Here is a 21,160-nt window from a genome sequence, read left to right on the forward strand (position 1 = left end):
TCCCTCCTTTATTTACCTCTTTGCATATTCAAAACATTGCTTCAATAGGCTACATTTGTAGTTGCAAATCAGATTTACATACCCCAGATGATCATTAAAAAAAAGCTCTATGTGCCTGTGAAAACCACATTTTAATGATTTGATTGTACTGTATAGGAACCACAGAATAAACGTGGCCAAAAAAAGGTTACAGGACATTTCCCCATACAGGACTTTCACTGGTACATGTCATTCTAAGTTCAGGAAGGAAGGAAGCAGAAATCCTAAAGACATCAGCTTCTATTAGCACATAATCCCAATTCACACATAGATCACAATAAATATGCCAAGATGAATGGACTAAATCTTTCTCTAATTAACATATCCTAATAGATAGGACAAGTAGCAACCTTTATTAATGTTCCAATTGTCTCCTTCACCCCATCCTGTCCCTCATAATTTTACTTATTATCAACCAAGACTTAAGCACCACAGTTCTCAGTTTCACACCCCATCCTGATATTGAAAAAGATCATTTCTCCCCAACCCTCAACTGATTCCAAAATGCCACCCACTTGTTTATTTTCATGTCTATGGGGTGCAAGTGGAGGGGTTTCCAATTCTCCTGTAGAAATTAAAACCACTTTCCTGTCTCCAAGTTCTTGATCCTAGCCCTGGTGTGAAGCATCTGCTTACTGAAACTGGAAATATAGCTCTGCTCATTCCAGATTGTGCTAAAACACATTCAATGCAACATCTCTGATACTTTTAAGTGCAAAAGTCTATCCATTCTCAATGTGGACTTTTAAACCCAATTCAAAGGTTCATAACTTTACCAAAATAAACTTAGACATGAATAACAGAAGACCACCTGCCTCAGATCCCTTCTGAAAGCAACTCAAGAATTTTTCTAAGAGAAAACAGCTAAAGTTTTTCCTCTAATGGAATGGAAACAAACAAAGTGTCACTGCTTGTTAAAAAAAGTGAATATACTTGCTAAAGTTTTCCATATAAAAGCTGAAGGAAGCTAAAATATACCCTGGAATGATGTTTTCTGATTTTAGCAAATTACATGCAACTAAAAATGAAATTCTGCTCAATAATGTTGAAAAATACTAGCAGGCAGTGTTACCTGCTTTTACCTGCAATTCCCTGCTGCCCAAAATATAAAAAATAATAAAAAAGCCCTGTCACAAGTGATAATAGCATGGTACAAGAATCAAAGCAGTTAATAGATGTTAGAGGAACACTAGTGATACAAAAGCAATGTATTGTTCACTAAAGTGGTGGTCAAAAAAGAATAAAATCAAATGTCTAGTTTTCCATCTAAGATACAAGATGGTATGTTCAATGCCTTCCAAATTTCCTGTCAGGTGAAATCAGGAGTCATTCAAATCAGAGTATTTTTCAGTGCAACTTAAGTACTAATTTATCACCAGGAAAAGAAAGATATCAAGAAAGGAAGTCTGCGGTTTATTTGGAGCTGGCCATTTCATAATATGTCAACAATTACATCTGTATGATCTGCTAAGAATCATGTGATTTCAGTGTTATGGTATCTGTCCTGATATTAATTTGAGCATTTTAATTTTTTTAGCTATCTTTTTTTTCTGTTAACAAAAGAACGTCAGTGAGGACAAAGAATACTTTAAAGTTTGATAAATTGATTTTTACTGTTAAAATTATCAGTTCAAGCAGAAACTTAGGTTACATGCACACAAAATATTCTTATGCATGTGAAGACCTTAACTTCTTTCGAAGTACTGAAAAACGTAGCTGGCTAATCCAAGAGTACAGCCCTTTGGAATCTGTACAGGCATATGCAACACCAGCACCTGCCACACTTGGATGGATGTATTTCCAGCAACACAGACTCTTCCACAGCTGCATCATCCTTGGTTGAACTTATTTCCAGACACACAACACAGAAACCAATGTTTCTGAACAGAAATTCCATCAATCTAAGTTTTGCATGAGGTGAGAGAAAGCAGATGAAGATTTTCCTGTATGTTTTTAAAAAGCACTACGCATTTCCCTAATGAGAGAACCCTTTCCCTATTTTCTCAATATAACAAAATTTCTTTCCAGGCACACAGTATGCCTCAGGTATATTCATATTTTCTTGCAACCTTCCAGGATTTAGAAGTCAAAGCAAAAGAACATAGCCACGTGTGCACTTATGAAATATATCCTGATCTATTAGTGATGTACAATTTGGTTACATTTAGAATGGATATATGAATATTAATATTTGAGACCAGTACATATCTTCAGGTTGACCAGAAGGAGAAATAAAACTTATTCTGAGAAATACATCTATGAAATATCCAAAAAGTTCTAAATATAGTATACATAATCAAGAAACCTTTTTCTTACTTGATAGATTCTCCATATTGTTGAACTGATGTATATATACCAAAAAAAAAAAATTAATTTGCATATTATTAATAAATTGGGTAAAAATCCTAGTCTTACAGAATTCCCACACAAAGGTATTTACCTAAGATGCTGGGAACAGAAAAATTAGATATAGCTGAGCAAAGTGGCATATGCTTACTCATTCACCTGTCCAAACCCAACTTACCTGTATTACTGAGGTAATGTAATTAATTACGTAATGACCACATAGATCACATCTGTCTAAAGGATCTGTTCACCCCTAGGACACAACAGCGTGTCTGCACTGTCTATATGGGGCATGACAAACCTGTAAAGTGGCCTCACAGATTTCCTGTTTGTCTTACAGGCACACTTTTTCATTTGGGGAATGAATGCCTTAAAGTCACCACTTTTTTTCTTTAAATCATTGTATTTCAGTTCACATCACAAATTAAATTCTATTGTTAGCCAAGTGAGAGTAAATTACTTCCATTTCTAATTGAATCTCAGCTACAACTCCTTATTGGAAGCACTAATTTGAAAGAATTTTGCAAAGAATCCTTTACACATTTCCTTTAAAAGGCCTTTCATAACCATAAATTCAGAAGAAGTACATTTCCTGAGGAGGCAGTTATGCAGTCTAAAAAAAGATGAGTAAACCTAATGACACCACCTAAGACCGGCTTAGCATGTGCTGGCTTCAGCCACATAGACCAACACAAAAATGTCACCTGATACAATGGAGGCTTTTCTATTATTACTTCACATATTTACATTTCTGGTATGGAATTTAAGCACTCTGGATAAAGAAATGGGCCAGTTCCTCAGCTAAAAATCTTATCTGTTCACTCAGTGCATACAGAAGCAATGAGGAAGTGTTCTTAGTTTCAGGAAAATGAGTAACTCGGGACAACTTCTGGCAGCTAATGTCAAATTACATTAGTGCAAAGCTGAAACAAACTGATAAAAAGGAAACATTTCACTAGGAAGGGGAAATTAGCATCCTTTACTTCAAAATTCCCTTGAAATTTAAATTAAAAAAAAAAAATCACCCAAAAATGTGCTTAAGCTTTGACCTTAAGCACAAAGACAATCTGGCTTGATTTAGCATGACAGTTTCATATTAAATGAGTCTGCCAGCCCAAACTGAAATGGAACAAGCAAGATGAGACAGCAGCTAGGCAGATTAAATCCATTTTTAAGTGAAACATTTTTGCAAAAGTAGCAACATTTTTACTATGCTTTGATCGGATAATTGTATGTACAAATTAAAAAACCCCTCTGCTTACCTATATAACAGAGATATTTCTAGAGATAACATTTTTGTGTTACTGTAGGACCTTAAACTGTAACTTCAAGGAGATCAAAGGTTCATAGAAAACACGCTCCTGATCAGCACTGCCAGATACAAAAATCACTGGATACAGGATGCTACAAGGCTGTGTTCTCAGAATGTGCCCAGTAGGGGATGAAGACATCTAATACAAACACTTTAGATTTGAATTTGATCACAAACATATCACCCACTGTTTTGTATAAGCCTGAAAGCTTTTTCACTATGGATATCTGTAACATGCAGCACTGATTCTCATATCAGATGATGTCCTTTCGTCCCTTTTCAGACAGTTACGTAGAACATATTGGTAATTCATGATATAAACAATGATTAAAAGTTAGCTTTGGTCTATATCTAAAGTATTTTACAAAAAAAAAAACAAACCTCGTTTTTTAGAAATTGTAACTTAAGCACAGAGATTCTATGATCACAACAGACTGCAAGAAACTGTTTTCCTATATGCTGTGATCTTGCATTTAAGATGCAAGATTTGAGAAAAAACAAATTTGTGGTCTAGAGTATTAACCATGTGAGCATCTTCCAGGAAGAAAGAAACAAATGCAACTAATTTAACCTCTCGCTTTGACAGAAGTTTCCAATATGGCTTTGAACAAAACCCTTTCAGCTTTATCCGCTCCAGATTCCAAGTTGTCTGCAGCAGAGACCAAGTCATAAAGCATGTAATCCAAAAAAGGGCTGCTCAGGACCTCAAGATACATAAGGAGGCATCAAGTGCAGTAAGTGCAGTTTAGATTTTGCCATAACTGATCAAGACTTTACACTAGTGGTAGGTAATGCTGGAAGTAGTGAGAAAACTCAAAAAAGTTCTGGGGAACTGCAACATTCTAGGTGGATGTCTTCCAAGTAAACAATAACAAAAAACTACACTTAATTTTGCCACAAACCAAAACATTAATTACCAAGAATAAGACAAAGTTTGAACACTACCTCTATTTTTTTTACAGGTCACTAAAAACCCAAACATTTTGGTATGTCTGACTGAAGAGCTATGCTACAAGCTTAAAAATCAATATTGTAATTGCTAAGGAGAGCCATTCAGCACTATCTAGTTACTTCTACTGCAATTAAGAATAATACCAGGTAACACGGCATATCAGTCAAAGCTTCTGACATCCTGAGTTCATTTAGAAACTTCTTAACTTTAGCCTGTATAGTTTAATATTCTATTATATAATAGTAATAGGCTTTTAGGGAGCACCTTGGAGATCATTCCTTTACACCACTCAAGTAATGAGACCTTCCTTGATTTTAGTAAGAGATGGCAGAACTGTTGACATTCCTGTATGTTGAGGGATGTAAGGGAACTAACTATAGCAGAGGCTAGGTTAGAAGACAAAGCTGTTGGCCCTGGCTGGAGCTAGCTGCCTGCTATGCGTACAAAAAACGGTTAGGTATCTACAGAGTGACTGACATGCCCACACTTTACCAACACAAAGTCAAGGCATTTTGAGACTTAGGACTTTTTATTACAACTAATGAATACTTGTACGTTCTTAAAAAGTATGTAACACTATATTTTTTTTTTTATTTTGACATATTAGGTGCTCAGTATGCAAAATCGTCCTACTATTAAAAAGTATAAAAGCCCCAAAACAACCAATGAAAGAAAACATAAAAAAAACCCCAAACAAAAAAACCCCAAACAAAGAAACAAACAAACAAAAAACCCCCCCAAAAACAAGGAGCTGTACTTCGATGATTCCTGTGGGTCCCTCAACGCAGGATATTCTATGATTCTACAGCCTAAGTTCTGTAGGACTGTCTATCATCTTCTCTGACAGTATCATGAATATCCATACCAGATATCATGATGGGATGTGGCTAACAAATTCTCTCGTAACAACAATGGAATATTGATGGGGGGGGGGGGGAAAGAAACTAACCAGATGATAGGCACGTACAAAGCGCAGCCACAACACAGGTATATTTATGACATCATGCTGCTGGATGAAAACGCACGGGTTTAAACGGCATGGTGCCTTGCTCTATTAGAAATCGTTGGTGCCTACTACATGCACTCAGTGACCCCTTAAGGAGAAGAAAAACGCAGTTCACACGAATTAAACCAGACGTAAACTTGGCAAAACCCCAAATACATACATACAGACACACACACATCAAAAAAAAAAAAAAGGCAGGTAATGTAGTGCCACTTCAGACCCCCCAGAGCTGGAGGGACAAACACGAAAGGCAGGGGTGGAGCGCAGGGTGTTCATAGTCCAGCTTAGAAATGCACTGAGAAATGCATCTCGCCCCGTGGAGGGGAAGGCGCTGGGGCAGCAAGGCAAGGCAAGGCAAGGCAAAGCAAGGCGCGTATCCCGGTCCGCCAGAGCGGCACCGCCAGGCAGCGCCGGGAACACCGTCGTTCCCGAGCGGTCCCGCCGCCCCCGTGTCGCGGCGGGGCGGCAGCGCCGGGCGCCACCCGCGGGGCCAGCGGGGCAGCAGCCTCCGCCCCCGCGCTGCCCGGCGGCACACGCGGCAGCCAGGGCACGGCAGGGGATGCTTCCCTTTCCCTCCTCCAGCCTGGGCTGCGGGAGCCGTGGGCAGCGGCGGGGAGGGAGCGCAGGCACCGCCGTCCGGGCGGCCCCGCTTCCCAGCGACGGTTCCGGGGAGGTTCTCGTCGTTCCCTGCCCGGAGCCCTCTGCGGGGAGCAAGCCCGGCCTGGCAGCCGGGGCAGGCCCTGCCACGCTCTCCCTCCGCTCGTCCGTCCCTCCCTCCCTCCCTCCCTGTGTCCCCGGCAGCCGCCCGAGCTCGCCCGGTGCTGCCGCCTCTCTCCCGCACTCGGGCACGGACACCCCGCCCCGAGCCGACCCGGCGGCAGCGGCCCCTTCCCGCTTACCTCGAGAGAGGCCCGGCGGGGGCCGGCGCCACCCGAGGCAGGAGGGACGCACGGCTGGCTCCGAGGATGGATGGAGGGCGGGACGGGAGCGGGATCCGGGAGAGCCGCGCTCGGCCGGGTGCGAACTGCGCCAAGCGCCGGCCGTTGCTGCAGCGCGTGCACACGCGCGCGCGCTCGCGCGCTCCCGCTGGCGGCGGGCTGCGGGGGCGCGCCTCGCCCCGGGCGCCACGTGACCTGGGATCGGCGCGGGCTGGGAGGGGACGGGGCACAGGGAAGGAGGCGCGCGGCCCGCGTGCGCGTGCGCGCGGCGGGGCAGCGGGAGCGGGAGCGGCGGGCGCGGCCCCGGGAAGCACCGGGAAGCACCGGGAAGCACGTAGCCGCATCCCGGTGCCTCCCGCCGGGACTCGGCCCGGCCCGGCCCGCACGCCTACCCCCCCTCGGGCGCGGGGCCGCGGGGATCAGCGGCCGAGCGCTCTCGGCTGCAGCTGGTCATAAATCCCGCGGTCTGAGCCGGGACGCGGGATTAACACCTCGTGACGGGGGGTTGGGAGAGGAACGCAGCCCTCGCGGTCTTTGCTGCTTTGTACGTCTATCACTGCATACGTCTCTTGAAAGTTATTGGTCTACCTACAGGAGCAAGGAAAATATTTTTTTCATATATGTGTATATACTTATATACCATAGTTTCAAGCTGTGTCTTAGTCTCAAGCTGCTCCAGGGGAGGTTTAGGTTGGACATTAGAAGGAATTTCGTCACAGAAAGGGTGATTAAACATTGGAATGGGCTCCCCAGGGAGGTAGTGGAGTCACCATCCCTGAGGGTGCTTAAGGAAAGACTGGACATGGTACCTTAGTGCCGTGGACTAGTTGACAAGGTGATGTTGTTTCACAGGTTGGGCTCAGTGATCCTGGAGGTCTTTTCCAACCTAGTTGATTCCATGATTCTGTAATATTTACTTAATTATTTATTTTGTAATGAAAGTATAGAATTGCAAAATCAGAACATGTCCAGCAGGCCATGAATACATTTCAGGTCAGCAGCTTCATTTGCCCATTGCCTTTGTGATTCATGCTGCTGCTTGCTGAAGTTGACTTGGTTGTATGTTATTATTTACCTGAGTCATTGCCCAGAGGCCCCAGATGATACTGACACATAACATGTACTAAAACAGGATAATATTCTAGCCAGTCCCAGACAACTTTAAGTCTAAAAAAAGGGAAAAGGAGAAGTAGCACAATTGGAAATACAATTCAGGTTTCGCAAATGAGAATTAGTAGGTGTTTTATCACTACCCATGTTACTTCTTTATTTTACTGTACTTTCATTTGTCTACCAACTACTTTTTCATCCACCAATCTGGTGACTAGAGTTTTGTTGAAAGCTGGCTTTGCCCCACTTGGTGTTAGAGCCATTTTAGGCTCTCCCATAGATTTTATGTAGTTGTCACATACTAAGAAATCAGGCTGCTCAACGGAGTGTTCAGTGCAAGTGACAAAAAGACACACTAGCTTGCAAAGTAATATAATATATAGACAAAATTTATTGTGATAATCCACCTATCTCTTAAAAGATCCTTGGCAATCTTTTTGTACCAGTCCTACGAAGAGATAAGATCTGTTTATTCATCTGTACCTCCTGGGACAAGCTGCCTAAAAGATTATAGCCAGTGAGTTTGCTTATTTGCAGATAATATATTTAAATCCCTTTGAGCATGGAACTAAAACAAATCTATCCCTGCATAACATGCAGGCTGGATTTTTAAAGAAAGCAGTTCATGGAAGAAATACAAACACAGAATTAGATGGATAGGGTGACTATATCATACACATGTAAGAAGGAAGGTCAGATTTCATGCCTGCCCATTTTGATGATGTTATTGTCATGTCAGAAATTCTGAATCACTCTTGGAACACTTTCCAGGACTCAGGACACATGGAAGCAACAAAGACTAATGGAGCAATTTTCCACCCTTCAGTGCAACCATTTTTCAGCTGCAGCAGTTTTCTGAAGAGGCCTCCTGTTTGAATATATAACATTGCAATAATAATTACCTAGTCACATTAGCATAACATCTGTCGCAAACACACAGTCTGCGCTACAGATCATTTCCCTGCTTTGCAGAGTTCCTTATTTGGCACCTTAGTTGCTTAGTTTGTGAGGGTAACCACATCAGCAATTGCTCAAACAGAATATTTTCATTTGTGTTTCCATGATCTTATCTTTGCTGGTCATAACAGCAAGAGATTTTTTTTTGTTGAGAAGGTTCTCCTTTTCAACACCAGACAACCCTATTCACAGGGAGATAAGAGGTAGGAGCTAAATCTATCATATGTCCTCAAATATCAACATTAAACTAGATCCTATTATAAAAATAAGCCAGAAAAATCTCTACTTGAAAAGGGGTAACAAAGTGGTAAATCATACTCTTCTCTTTCAAGCCTGGAATGAGTGCTTCCAATAAAAGAGCAGTTGTTTGAAACCACAATGTTTTCTTTCTAGGTAATATTTACCATTCCAAAATTGTCATCTCCAGATGAACAAGACTAGAGAAGTAGACATCTCTAAGTATTGTCCTTTTGTATTCTGTACCCCTTTAGACTTACACATAGGTTACGATCAAGCTGTTAAATGACCTGAATTTTCCGCAGCTGTATCTATCAGATGAGGTTTGTTTCCCTTCTGATTGTGTGGAGTTTTGCACCATGGTGGTGTAGATACGATCTCTCTATAACTATACGTGATTTGTGGTCCTTGTTGAACCACAGCTCACTGGTTAAAGCAGGGCCTACAGGCCACAGGTACCCTGCCACCTCATTTATGTTCATCTTGCCTTTTCACCACAAATGTCACTACTGTTTTCCCCATCGGGGACAGGGAAGGGTGTGATGAGTGCAACTGATTACTGGTTTGGCTTTTTTGATGGAGAGGAAGCAATTTGAAAGTGTGTTGCATAAGTCAGTGGCTCTCCGGCTCTCCAACTGCCAGATCATGTCCAGCAGCAGCAGTGTGTGAAAAGGCTGGTTAGAGCTAGGCAAGAAACGATGAAAGATCTCCAGCACAGTGCCGGGGGTAAATCACTGACCTGGGAGGATTTAGAGTGCTAGGCATGGATTTTGTAAAGTCTCCGAACATTCGTAGTTCTGCAGATAGTATAGAGCTGTAGATATAGAGATGTAGCACCAGTCCCCAGCTTGCACTGGTGTGCTTAACATGTTGCGAACATCTGTAGATGAAACAAAAAATGGCCTTTATGCTGAGTTGTTACCGCAGTTTAAAAACAAAAAAGTCTTTGACTACATAAGGCAAAAAAGGAAGACATTAGTGGTGAGCTATTGTTATGTCATTTTGCATGGTTGTACAACACCCAGAAATGCTGTCTGGAGCAGTCATTCATTCCATACCCACCAGACAGGATGTTTTGTTTTTTGGTTTTGGTTTTTTTTTCTTTAATGCTTTTTAGACTCATATCTTCTGTAAACCTGTGAGACTCCTTATCTCTGCATCTTAGTCACGACTAACACATATCCCTCAGGAGTGTTTTAAGTAACTCGTCTGAGATCAGAATGACAGTATGACAGGATGTTACAATTTAGTTTAGTTTATCTTTTTAATTCCATTTAACAGTCCAAAACAAATTAGGGAATTTAGGGCTGTAAGGAACTGTACCCTGAGCCACCAAAATATTTAAGCACACCAATAGTCTTACAGGCTGATGCACTTGTGTGTAGATTTAATGTATTTGGTTAAGCCAGCACACATAGATCAAGTCTCAGGTAAGCGATATTTTTCTGTTCTTTGTCAGTCATTAGCAGGTGTTTCACAAACCATTTTCTGATAATAGATATGATAGGATTTCAGGCCTCCTGAAAAGAGGTTAAGAAGTTCCTTATCCTTGCCATAATCACAACCTGATTAGGTAGGAGGTTTCATTCTGCTCCTGCTGGTATGTGTGGTGAAATGGTAAATGGAAATGATAGTATCAAATCCGATAGATGGTAGAAGATGCAAGATAGGGAAAGAGGGAAGGAAAGGTGTTTCATTTGAAAATTTGCAGAAGGAGATTACAGGAAAGACATCTCACATCATGAAATGGGAAGTGGAATAAGGGCAAAAGTCAGCAGGAGGTTGCAATCAAATCTGATACCTTCCTTCCTCTCTATCACTCTCAGTCCCTCACCATCTCTCTCACAGTACCTTCATCTCTGCAAGCCCTTGTGGAACAGATCCATTTTCTCTAAGAATTTTCTCTTTACAGCTTTTGTTGCTCCTTTCCCTGATCAACATTTTGCTTCAATTATTAAAACCTAATGTCCTTTTAGCAAGACAAAAAAACCCCAGACCTGTGTGGAAAGATTTGTTGCAGGTGTCTGTCTGGTCAGTGTAAGTACAGATTAAATGGAATATTGTTTGTGCATGGACCTTGTAGTTTTTGTTCAAGAGTACAGAGTAGAACTCAACCCTACACTAGTTTAAGGCTAATCTCAGTTTGCAACTAGCTGCTTCAAAGAGTATGGCTTAATGTATTACCAAATTATGGTTGTCAATATCAGACCACAGATAGATCTGCCTCAATAATTGGCTAACAAATGCAGAACTAATTCTCAGAAGAACTCAAGGACAGCTGAACTCACAATGTCTTTACTACAGTGGAAGGCAAAGCCTATTTTTTCATCTTCTTTCATCTTCAAAAATCACCCTTTGTGCTTTTGGAAAGTGATTAGATAATATAGCTTATTGCAACACTTTCCCTTAATGTTAAATACAGTTGTTATAACACAAGAATGTAAATTTCTAAAACAGTTCTAAATTTGAATATAAAGAGTAATGTCTGCTGCAATGGAACATTTAGGTGAGAAATAAGATAATAACCAGAACAAGCACTTCAGTTACACATTGCAACCAGTGCCTGAGTTTAAATGTAGTCAAATGGTTCTGTGTGTTTGATAGGACATTCTGTTGCTACAGAAATAATTTGCATTCTATCATTATGTAATGTACTGAAACTGAAACATTTTTTTCATACTTATAATGGAGAATAAAATATAAATCATACATTTAAAACAAAAGAAAGAAATTATTCAACCATGGTAACACAGTAAGCTTTAGTATATTCAACAATTCTATTAATATTAATTTTGAACAGTTTGTTATACATTTGTGAACAACTACATCTTAAATAATCAAAATGAAAAAGGGGGGGTTAATCTTTGATGTTTATCTTATTACTATGCATAACAACACTGTGCTTCTGGATAGCAAACAGATTCACGTAGAACAATACCAATGTGACTTTATTTCCAGCTTTCTGAGGAACCATCCAAATTTAACAAAAAACATCCCCCAAACTCTAGTGCATTTTAGATTTTTAAAGGTATTTCCAGAAGTTTCAATTGAAATATCAGGCAAGTAGTGATTTTTTTTTTCAGCAAAAAGCTAAGACCTGATTCTGCTACACTGACACAAAAGAGAGATCTGCCATTGGCTTCACGGTGAGCAAAATGGGCTTTGTAATCTGAGATTTGGGATATTTTTAGAACATTCTTCTGAGATCTAGCTTGATTTCTATTAAAACTAATGAAAAGACCCCTGTGGCATTTTGCAGGAATTGGATCAGGCTCTCAGTGGTACTGTCTGTTCTATATATAACTTAGACACTGCCGTAGGTGTTTGTGGGAGACAGGCTCCCAACCCGAAGGAGCTGTAAGAGGTGATGGATTTTTAGAGATGTAAGACAGGTTGAATTAACTGCCATGGCAAAGGGGAGTTGTGTGATACAACCTGCAGTTTTGTACTGCTTTTGAAAGGCCAGACTCTGACAGGGTGATGGAATTGCACATCTGTGGATATTTATTCTCAAATCTTTGTTCGCAAAGCCTAGCCATGATGATTGGATATTTATTATTTTCTGTAACAGTGGCATGAAAAATTACATGTATTTGGGTTCCCATTTTGAAAGTCTCCTACCATGGAAATGCTCCTTACTGTATTTCTCTGTGAGACCTATGCTTATGTCATTCACTGCTGTGCTATAATACATAGATATGTAGAACAAGATGTGATGTGGAACTGAATCAAGCTCTGTGTGTCAAACAGTACCTAAACTTAATAGGGTGGTTTTAGTTGTAGTCAGTCTGTATTTAAGTTGTAGGTCAGTCTGTATTTAAGTTTCTTCCCCCACCATTTTGTGCAGCAGTCAGTATTTTGATTTTTTATCTATTGCATTTTACATACTTAAAAAAAGTTAAATAGAATTCTATTGTAATTCTACTAGAAGGAAATGGTTTTTTTTCATCAGAGATATCAGTGTTTCAACTTTTATACATTTACATGCTATTCAGATTCTTTGCTTTTTTATGTTAACAGTTGGATTAGGATGGATTAGAAACTGGTATTTCTCATGATGTCAGTATTTCCACATTTGTGATAGATCCAACATCTGAAAATACCAGTGGAATTCAGTAATCTTTCATCAATAATCCATCTGGAAAAAGACAATACAATATGATTGAGCCTCTTAAGAGTTGAAATCAATAAGAATATTTTCCTAGTAATTAAAATATCTTATTTTCATCTCTTATGTTTAATAATTTCTGGTCACTTTAAAGTTGAACTCAGTTTTGCATAGTAACAAAATAAATTCTGACCTTTATTTTTATTGGTTTGTTTTTCAGCTTGAACTCTGCTTCTTCCATGCTATCTAAGCATCTCCAAATGAGTCATATTTTCCTATATCCTCAGTACATAAACATGTGAAAGGACACAGTAATGAATGTGAATGAGCACAGCAGAGATTCTTGGCTTTTATTTATTCCTTACATGGTCCTTACATGGACCATGAAGCTACACTCTTATAAGAAAGCAGTGGGTCTGATGGCAGTGGAAGTGAGTGGAAGGAGAGGTACAGTTGGGCTGAGTCACTGAGGGGAAGAAGGACAGGGGGTTTAGAAGAAATATGAGTGCTGTGCCAAAAAGTGTGGAGGGAAATGAACATGTTGGACAGCTCATACTTTATGGGTTAATGCCATATCCAGAGTAACTCAGCAAGGCTATGAGGGAATTAATGAAGTGGAGTGGACTGAGAAGCAGTCATGGGAGTCCTGGAGATAAGAAATGGCCAGATGCCATCCTGATCCACCTGCTGAAACAGGTTTGCATCAAAAGAAAACCTACTTATAGCCCCCCTGCATCCATAGGAGATGGTTCTGTTTCTGAGGATCTTCCATTGTGGCCAAACTGGTCACGGTGGAAAGTTGAGCCCACGTGGCATTATGAGGACTTAATGTATCATTTCCTTGAAAAAGTAAGTAGTGTCTGCCTCAAGCTGTGATGACCTAGAAATGTCAATTAACACATCCACATAACTTTCAACATTCTTTTACAGAGTAGTAAATATGTCAGTTCTGGACAGGATTCACTCTAATGAACTTTGCTTATCATGGATATTTTTAGTAATTAAATTCACATTGTCAGTACATAAATCATTATTCAGATACTTAGAAATTCCTGCAGTGCAGTTAACTGGTATTGAGACATAAGTGCCTATCTACTATGCATTTAGAGTTAGAAAGTATTACAAATGTTATAAAAAAGCCCACTAATAAACTTTTGTGTTAAAATATTACAGCTAGTATACCACTCATGAAACCTCAGCTTGAATTTATTATCCAGTTCGTTCAAGTTCAGTGGGGTTTACCCAAGGCTGCTTTTTCCACTGTTTTCTTTCCCTGCTTATCCAAGCTTTCTGTGGGCTGAGGAACCGTTTCTGCTACTCCTCCTTTTCCATCAGTCTTCTTTGGTGCTACCCCTGCTTTTCCATCAGTCTTCTTTGGTGCTCCCTTGTTGCTTTTTGTATCCTTTTCAGTTTCCACAGGAGGGATTTCATTTGGATCAGGTGTCTCTTCCGTAGCAATAATTTCTTCTACATGAGGCTTAATACAATCTGATTTAGGAGAAGTAATGAAATTTCCTTTGTATTTACTCTGTCAGCAACATTTTTTTCACATTGGTTATGACCTTATCATGTTCTTTTCCTCTTCCCATACCCATATAAAGAGATTCAGTATCACAATTAATGTTACTGCTTTTTATGGCACCAAAACCAAGCTCAAGTCTTTATGGTCTTTAATTAAAATCTTTATGAGGTAGATACTGTAAAACATTTACAGGTGTAAATAATTGTTTCACAGTTAAGTCATCTAATTTACAGGATTGCTCAGAAACGTCTACCAATACCCATAAGGCAAGAAAGGAAAGAAATGCAGTAGAATACTTGTTCTTGCCTTAGGAGCAGAAAGGGGAGTGCATAAGAGTATTAATTGTTCTGTCAGCAATGATATAACATGTATACATCCTGTATACAAAGAAAAAATACTTATGCAAAAATACTTAAAACATGTTCTGATAATCTTGGAATTTAAAACTTATTTGGAGCTAAAATGTTCTACATGAGAGAGTTGAAGTAGTGAAGAATAAATCAACGTCCAAATAGCGATTATAGAGTAACAGTCTAAAAGAACAGTAAAAATCTGTAATACACAAGAATGCTGAATCACCAGAGAACTTTAAAGTTTTCCACCCTTTTTCTAAATTGGAGACAAAATAATTGCTTATAATTTCAACTTTACCATTCTATATGGACATAAAGCTAAAAGAGAATAATTGATTAATCTCAAATAGTGGCTATATAATCAGGAGTTTCTAAAACACTTAGGCATTTAGGACCCCTTAATCAGCAAGACCTTTTTTTTTGGGTGAACTGTCAAAGGCCCAGCTGCTGAAATGAGTCTCAATGTGGAAAATAACACTATCTGTGTATGTATACAAGATTGCAAAGTCTTTCCCCTGCATTCAGAAATTTAGAAGTATTTATTATTACTTAAAAAACTTTAATCAAACAGGTGAGTCAAGGTGAGAATCTACAGTGGAAGTAGAAAAGGTGATTTTAAAATGTTGATTTAAATCTCTTTCACTGAGGTTTAATCTGGCAATTAATACCTTGCATCTGTTGTTGATTTAAAGTGTGCGTGCTGTCAACTTGAGCGATTGGGACCTATGAAATATTGATTGGCGCAGACTGTGGACTCCATAATGTTTAACAATTTTTGCATTGGAATAGAAGACCATAAATGTGAAAGCACTCTTACCTTTCTTTTCCCCTTCCTTCCGTTTGCTTGTCATTGTTTTTTTCTTTTTAGATACGGTTTTATTATTTTGATTGTGTCCTTGGACTGTGTCAGTCTGCCCTGACACAGGCATCACAATCACCTGAAGCAAAGCAAGAGCAAAAAGTGCACAAGCGAGAAATGTGGATACATCACACATTCCGCCTGAAACCACCATAACTGAATCCCTGGCAGCAGCACGTTTTGAGGCAGCTATTACTCTAACTTTCAGGGACACATCTGCCAAAGCAAAGCAAAGCAAAGCAAAGCAAAGCAAAGTAAAATCCAACCTGTTACCTGGGAGGTGACCCACTTTTGTTCCCTGGCAGTTCTGCCAAAAGGAGGGAGGCAAGAGGACAGTTTTTTGAAAATAAAGTAGTAGAAATAAGCTGCTGCCAAAATGCAATCATTATTAAAAATATTATAATACTAAGTAATAAACATCAGTTATCAGTTATTGCAAAGAGCAAGTCATATTCTTGTTTGCATACTGGAGGATGGAAGAGCTGTGACATCTTGTTTCTAAGGTATATGTCCAGGGACAAAGATGGAGCGACCTGCATATCATCCTTCAATTGACTTCATCTCATACTAAGCAAAATTACCAAATAATTTAAAATTTTTTAATTTAAATTTTTCTGAGTTCTTTAAACTCAGGAAGTTTGCTGCGTATCAAATTACAGATTTTCTCATTATTGTATTTTGAAATTTAAAAATTAAGCTGTGTTACTTTGTCTGACATGCAGCTGCTGTGACTAAATAATCTGAACTTTTTTTATAAGAGATTATTAATGTACATAATTACACAAGTAAACCTTAAAGTTGCAATAATGTCATCAAGTTTGATACTTGAGTTTTAACCGTTTTAGGAGATAAGGCTGTGTGAACACGTACACTGTTCATGTGAAATGCTGAAAACATCTTTACATACATGTTAAAAATCCCTGTGATGTCAAAATCTATTGTGAAAGAAAAAAGATATATACCAAATAAACTTAACATGTTCCTTGATACTGGTGATACTATTAGTGCATAAAGTTAGGCACATGGTAACATGTTTTGGTAATTTAAAAATCTGATCTAAATCTGGATCATTTTTTAAAGATTAAATCATGATCATTAGCCCTTTCTAGAAACTGATTTTAAAAAAATTTAAACATTGCAAAAATCAACATTTTCACCATTGATAACTATGTTGAATCTATTTTTACTGAATCAACAATTCCCTCATGCTTCCACTTCACTTTTAATGTTAGCTAACAGTAAACCTCAGATGGCAAGGGTTTAAGTGAACATTAACTGTCCAACACTTAGTAGTGGCATTCTCACAGAAATGCCAGTACTGCACCAAAATGAGTCCCTGGGGAACAGCAGAATGTCTGCAGTCACAGTAGCCAAAAACAACAAGGGAAAGTATGTGAAAGGTGCGCACAGATCATGCTTACAGTGAAAATATATGTGTTAGTTCTTTAGAGTTTGATGTGAAGAAGTGTGCTGCAGTGAAACTAGTAATGAAGAGATTTATAGACATGGGTCATTGCACTCCTAATTAGCAATTGGGCTGATAACTGCTTCTGATCCTATCCTATATATATATAGTATCACATATATATATTCTATATATGTCCTGCAAGATCTGTTGCTTTCCCTCTGTGAATAATAATTAGTGGCACTGTAAAATAGCTGACGTGGGGTTTTCAATCTATGTAAGTGTGTTCAAAGATCTGGACAAACGTTTTTTCTCTGAAACATTTTTATCCAAGAAAAAAACCCAAAAAACCCAACCACATTTTTTTCTTCTGTTGCAGTGAAGATTCTTTTCGTAGCTTTAAAAGATCTTGATGAAATATGTTGTTTCTAGATCTCCAGTGTTAAGTTTGTATGAAATTAACTGACATCTTGATCTAACAAAATACTTACCTGACACCCTTAAATCACAATTCATGAGCAGGTCCATTGAAAGAGTGTGAGACTACTCCTGTGCCAGAATTTGCAAAAATACCTTGTTGAGTTGAGATGTGAAGTAGTGAAGGTCTGGGCAGAAAGGTGTGAAGAGATGACATTGTGGGTTTTGTCATAAACAGCAAAGTGAAGATTAACAGGGATCTAAAGAGAAGCTAAAGGTAAGTGGTGAAAGCATTAAGATACTAAGATAATGTGTGCAACTACCAGAGCTGTGACGAGTAAAACAAGACAGTGAAACAAGCTTGTGATACAAGGAAAGAAGTGAATTCAGTTTATTTGTGAACATAGAGGAGAGTTCATACATTTTCACAGACACACACACACACACATATTAGTATCCTGGCCTCCTAAGCCTCATCTTCATTTATGTTACAGTACTTTTACCCCATTTGGACAGATTAAACGATATTTCAGGATGTAAATGACACCCATTTTAGGGCCTCTCTAAATTAACACAGCAATACAAAGGGGCCTTAACGTAGACAAAAAACAGCACTAATTTATCTATGATCTAACACTTTCCATCTATGCTACTTTTCCAAAGCTGGAATAGATCCTAACTACTGCTCAAAAATGCCTCGATCGTTTTTGATCTTTCCATCTACCTCATCAATTGCTTCCACCGAAACAATTCTTGACCCTTTTCTTCCAGTTGCTCCAGGGAGAGGGTCAAATGCTGGACCTGTGTTAGAACACAACTGGCCCTGTTTTCCCTGGCACAAATAAGCATACTAGAAGCAAAAGTGAAGTGAATGGAAAAATCCAAGGCTGCCTGCTAAAGCAGAAAGCCATTTACACACACTGATTATGTCAGCCTGTTATCCAAAATCTCCCCCATACTTCTGTCTTTTAGTCTTAAATTCATGCTTTCATTTCTGTTTTTCTTGCTCAGACTCTCTCTCTTCCTCAGGGATGTACACACTTACGGTGACATCGCTGGTCTCTGTACCGTACTTGTTCTTCACCACAATGCTGTATTTCCCGGAGTCGTGTGTGGACACAGTAGAAATGGAAAAGCTGACATTTTTTCCAGATTCAAACCTCAGGATGCAATTAGCATCTGATACAAATGATTTTTCGTTCTTCAGCCATGAGACCTCTGGGGTGGGGTCTCCCCAGACAGTGCAAGAGAGATTAAGTGCCTGTAGAGAAAGTACAAAGGAATTACGAGTCAGTGAATATTTGCAATGTTTTTTAATGCCTCACTCTCTGAATATTCCAAGTCCCCATTTAGCTTCCTGCTTTTAGTAAATGGATGCATACCATCATCAGTAATCAATAATTTATGTCAGTCTTCTGTATCATAAAGGAAAAAAAGGAACTCAGTTAATTCAAAAATGCCATTAAAAGTTTTCAATATTTTATGGACCTTCTTCTCTCGTAATCATTAGCAGAGCTTTCTCTATGCACATTGTTTAATATAAAATTAGATATTATCTGCATTTGTGTGTTAGATCTGAAATGAAATTTTGATGAACTGTCAGATGGTTTTGTTCAGATTTTGTTCAGATTTTATTCCCATTAAGCTCACTGTATCTTTATTCCATAAGCAAAGAAAGCGTGCCTGCTTTTTTTAATAACTAAGGGCAAAGTGTCCCTGGAATATTTTATTTAACTTGAGATCCTTTTAAACTATGCCCTGACAGCTCTTCTAACAAACTTGAATTGTTTTATGCACTCCTGTAAAACTATTTTTAACTGAAATCAATACAGGCTTTACTCATTCTTTGGTATTTCCCTTTGATGTTAGTAATGTTCCTAAGGGCTGAATTCAGTGCTATCAAACTGAAGGAGATGTTTGGGAGATATTGATACATATAAATGATCCCAGCCTCTGGCCACAGCACCATGGGAATACTTTTGAAAGTTCGCAAAAGTGAATATCACGTAGAGAGTCAAATGTGAAAGAAGTTCACATGACACTGCAGTGGTACATAGGCCTTTCTCTGGAGCTTTATGCAGGAAGGAATTTATTTATATGTAAGTATTGAATAGTACATTGGTCTTTTAAAAAGATTTAAAATGCTATTCAAAATCTCACTTTTTCTCAAGTTGAAGAACTTCTACTGCAGAGAGAATGGTCTTTAGTGGCTCATTAAGAATGTACTAAGTGATACAAAAGGAATAGACAAGCTTCCACTTGACTGGAATCAAGTTTTTCTTCCATTTTATTTAAAGGATTTTTATAAAAATGTGTCAAAAATAGAGACAACTGAAGAGCACTCCCATTGTTGTCCCTATAGGCTGTAAAGATGAAAGTCCACTGGCTACTTTCCCTTTAACTCTCTGCTTATTATCTGATAGTGTGATGGTGGAAGATGGGACAGAAGAGGGATGCCCAGAAGGCTATTGAAATGAGCAGACAGAAAAACTGATAGCTTTATAAAAAAAAAAGGTTTTGATATCTCTGAGAACAAAATAAAAATCAAATAAATCTCACATGTCTGCTCTAAGGACTAAAACGACAACAAAAGGGAAGGGGTAGTCTTCCCTCCATCAGGAACACATAATTCAGGGAAGGACAGCTTCCAAGTGAGAGGTGGTTACAACATGGTGGAAGCGGCCTCTATCTGATTTCCTGCAACACCTACAGCTGGTGACCACATGGGGCTGTTGACTACCTTCTCTCGTAGCCCACTGGTGTGAATGTGGTTTTGATTGCTGTATCGGACCATCTTTTGAAAAACAAGGGGAAAATAAGAGGTTTTATGTTTTTCCATCTTCCTTATCACTCTTGATGCAGACATGTCCTTAGCCTTAGCCAGGCATTGCATGTGGGCACCTTTAGGTGCTTAGTATTCCTTTGTTGTGTTCTGATTCTCTAGCAAGCAAGGGATCAGCACTGAGTGGCCCCAGCTGCCACTCCACGACAATGTTAATGAGCTGATGTCCAAATCCAGAAAACTCTATTAGTGGCATCATTCAAACTTGAGGTATTTGAAGTTCTGTCAGTACTGCTTAATTCAAAGAGATTCAAGCAGCAGTGATGACTCTTTACTTCTTCTAAATCATTCCTTAAAATAGCTACATTTTCCTTAACCTTGCTTCACTAGCTCATGTTTGACATCGGTGCTCCTCTTGATGTTCCCAACTCTATTTATTTTCCAGTTACTAATGTGCAGAGATGTATCTTATAATTCACTATGTAGATGGTGAGATCTTTGATTTTCTGGAAGGTAATTCCTTAGCCAAGGAGAAGTCATTGTTCACTGTGACTCCATCTGTCTGTTCCAGATTTTCTAGTCTTTGGGCAAAAAATTGTCTTTGCACATGTATATCTTTATTAGTCACTGAACCCCCTGATTATAATGCTGTGTTCAATGTAAAATCCTTATCATGGTACAAAAAGTGTGTCCTGTACTCCTGGATCTGGGGCATTGAGACATGCCCTTGGAGCAACCAGCAGCTGCAAGTCCCTTTGTGCCCCTCACTATCTTTTCTGCCTTTGACTGCAGATTGTATTGAATGGAATACAAGTGG

The 21,160-nt window shown here is 39.1% G+C and overlaps 2 protein-coding genes across 2 annotated transcripts in view; both read right to left on the reverse strand.

The window, feature by feature from the left end:
• The window catches only part of LPIN2 (lipin 2), a 43,800-nt gene extending 37,078 nt beyond the window's left edge, over positions 1-6,722 (reverse strand). Inside the window, exon 1 of the mRNA XM_050321591.1 lies at positions 6,555-6,722. The gene's annotated coding sequence lies outside the window, so the exon portion shown is untranslated. The remainder of the gene's footprint in view (positions 1-6,554) is intronic.
• A 5,195-nt stretch (positions 6,723-11,917) lies between these two features.
• MYOM1 (myomesin 1) overlaps positions 11,918-21,160 on the reverse strand; it is a 73,687-nt gene continuing 64,444 nt past the window's right edge. The window contains exons 37-39 of the mRNA XM_050321659.1: positions 18,607-18,822; positions 15,698-15,818; positions 11,918-14,493 (exon numbers count right to left, since the gene is read on the reverse strand). Of these exons, the coding sequence (XP_050177616.1) occupies positions 14,234-14,493; positions 15,698-15,818; positions 18,607-18,822 (597 nt within the window). The 3' untranslated portion in view covers positions 11,918-14,233. The remainder of the gene's footprint in view (positions 14,494-15,697; positions 15,819-18,606; positions 18,823-21,160) is intronic.

Source organism: Myiozetetes cayanensis, unplaced genomic scaffold, assembly GCF_022539395.1.
Source record: "Myiozetetes cayanensis isolate MyiCay16 unplaced genomic scaffold, myiCay2020 scf1, whole genome shotgun sequence".
Taxonomy (NCBI): Eukaryota; Metazoa; Chordata; class Aves; order Passeriformes; family Tyrannidae; genus Myiozetetes; species Myiozetetes cayanensis.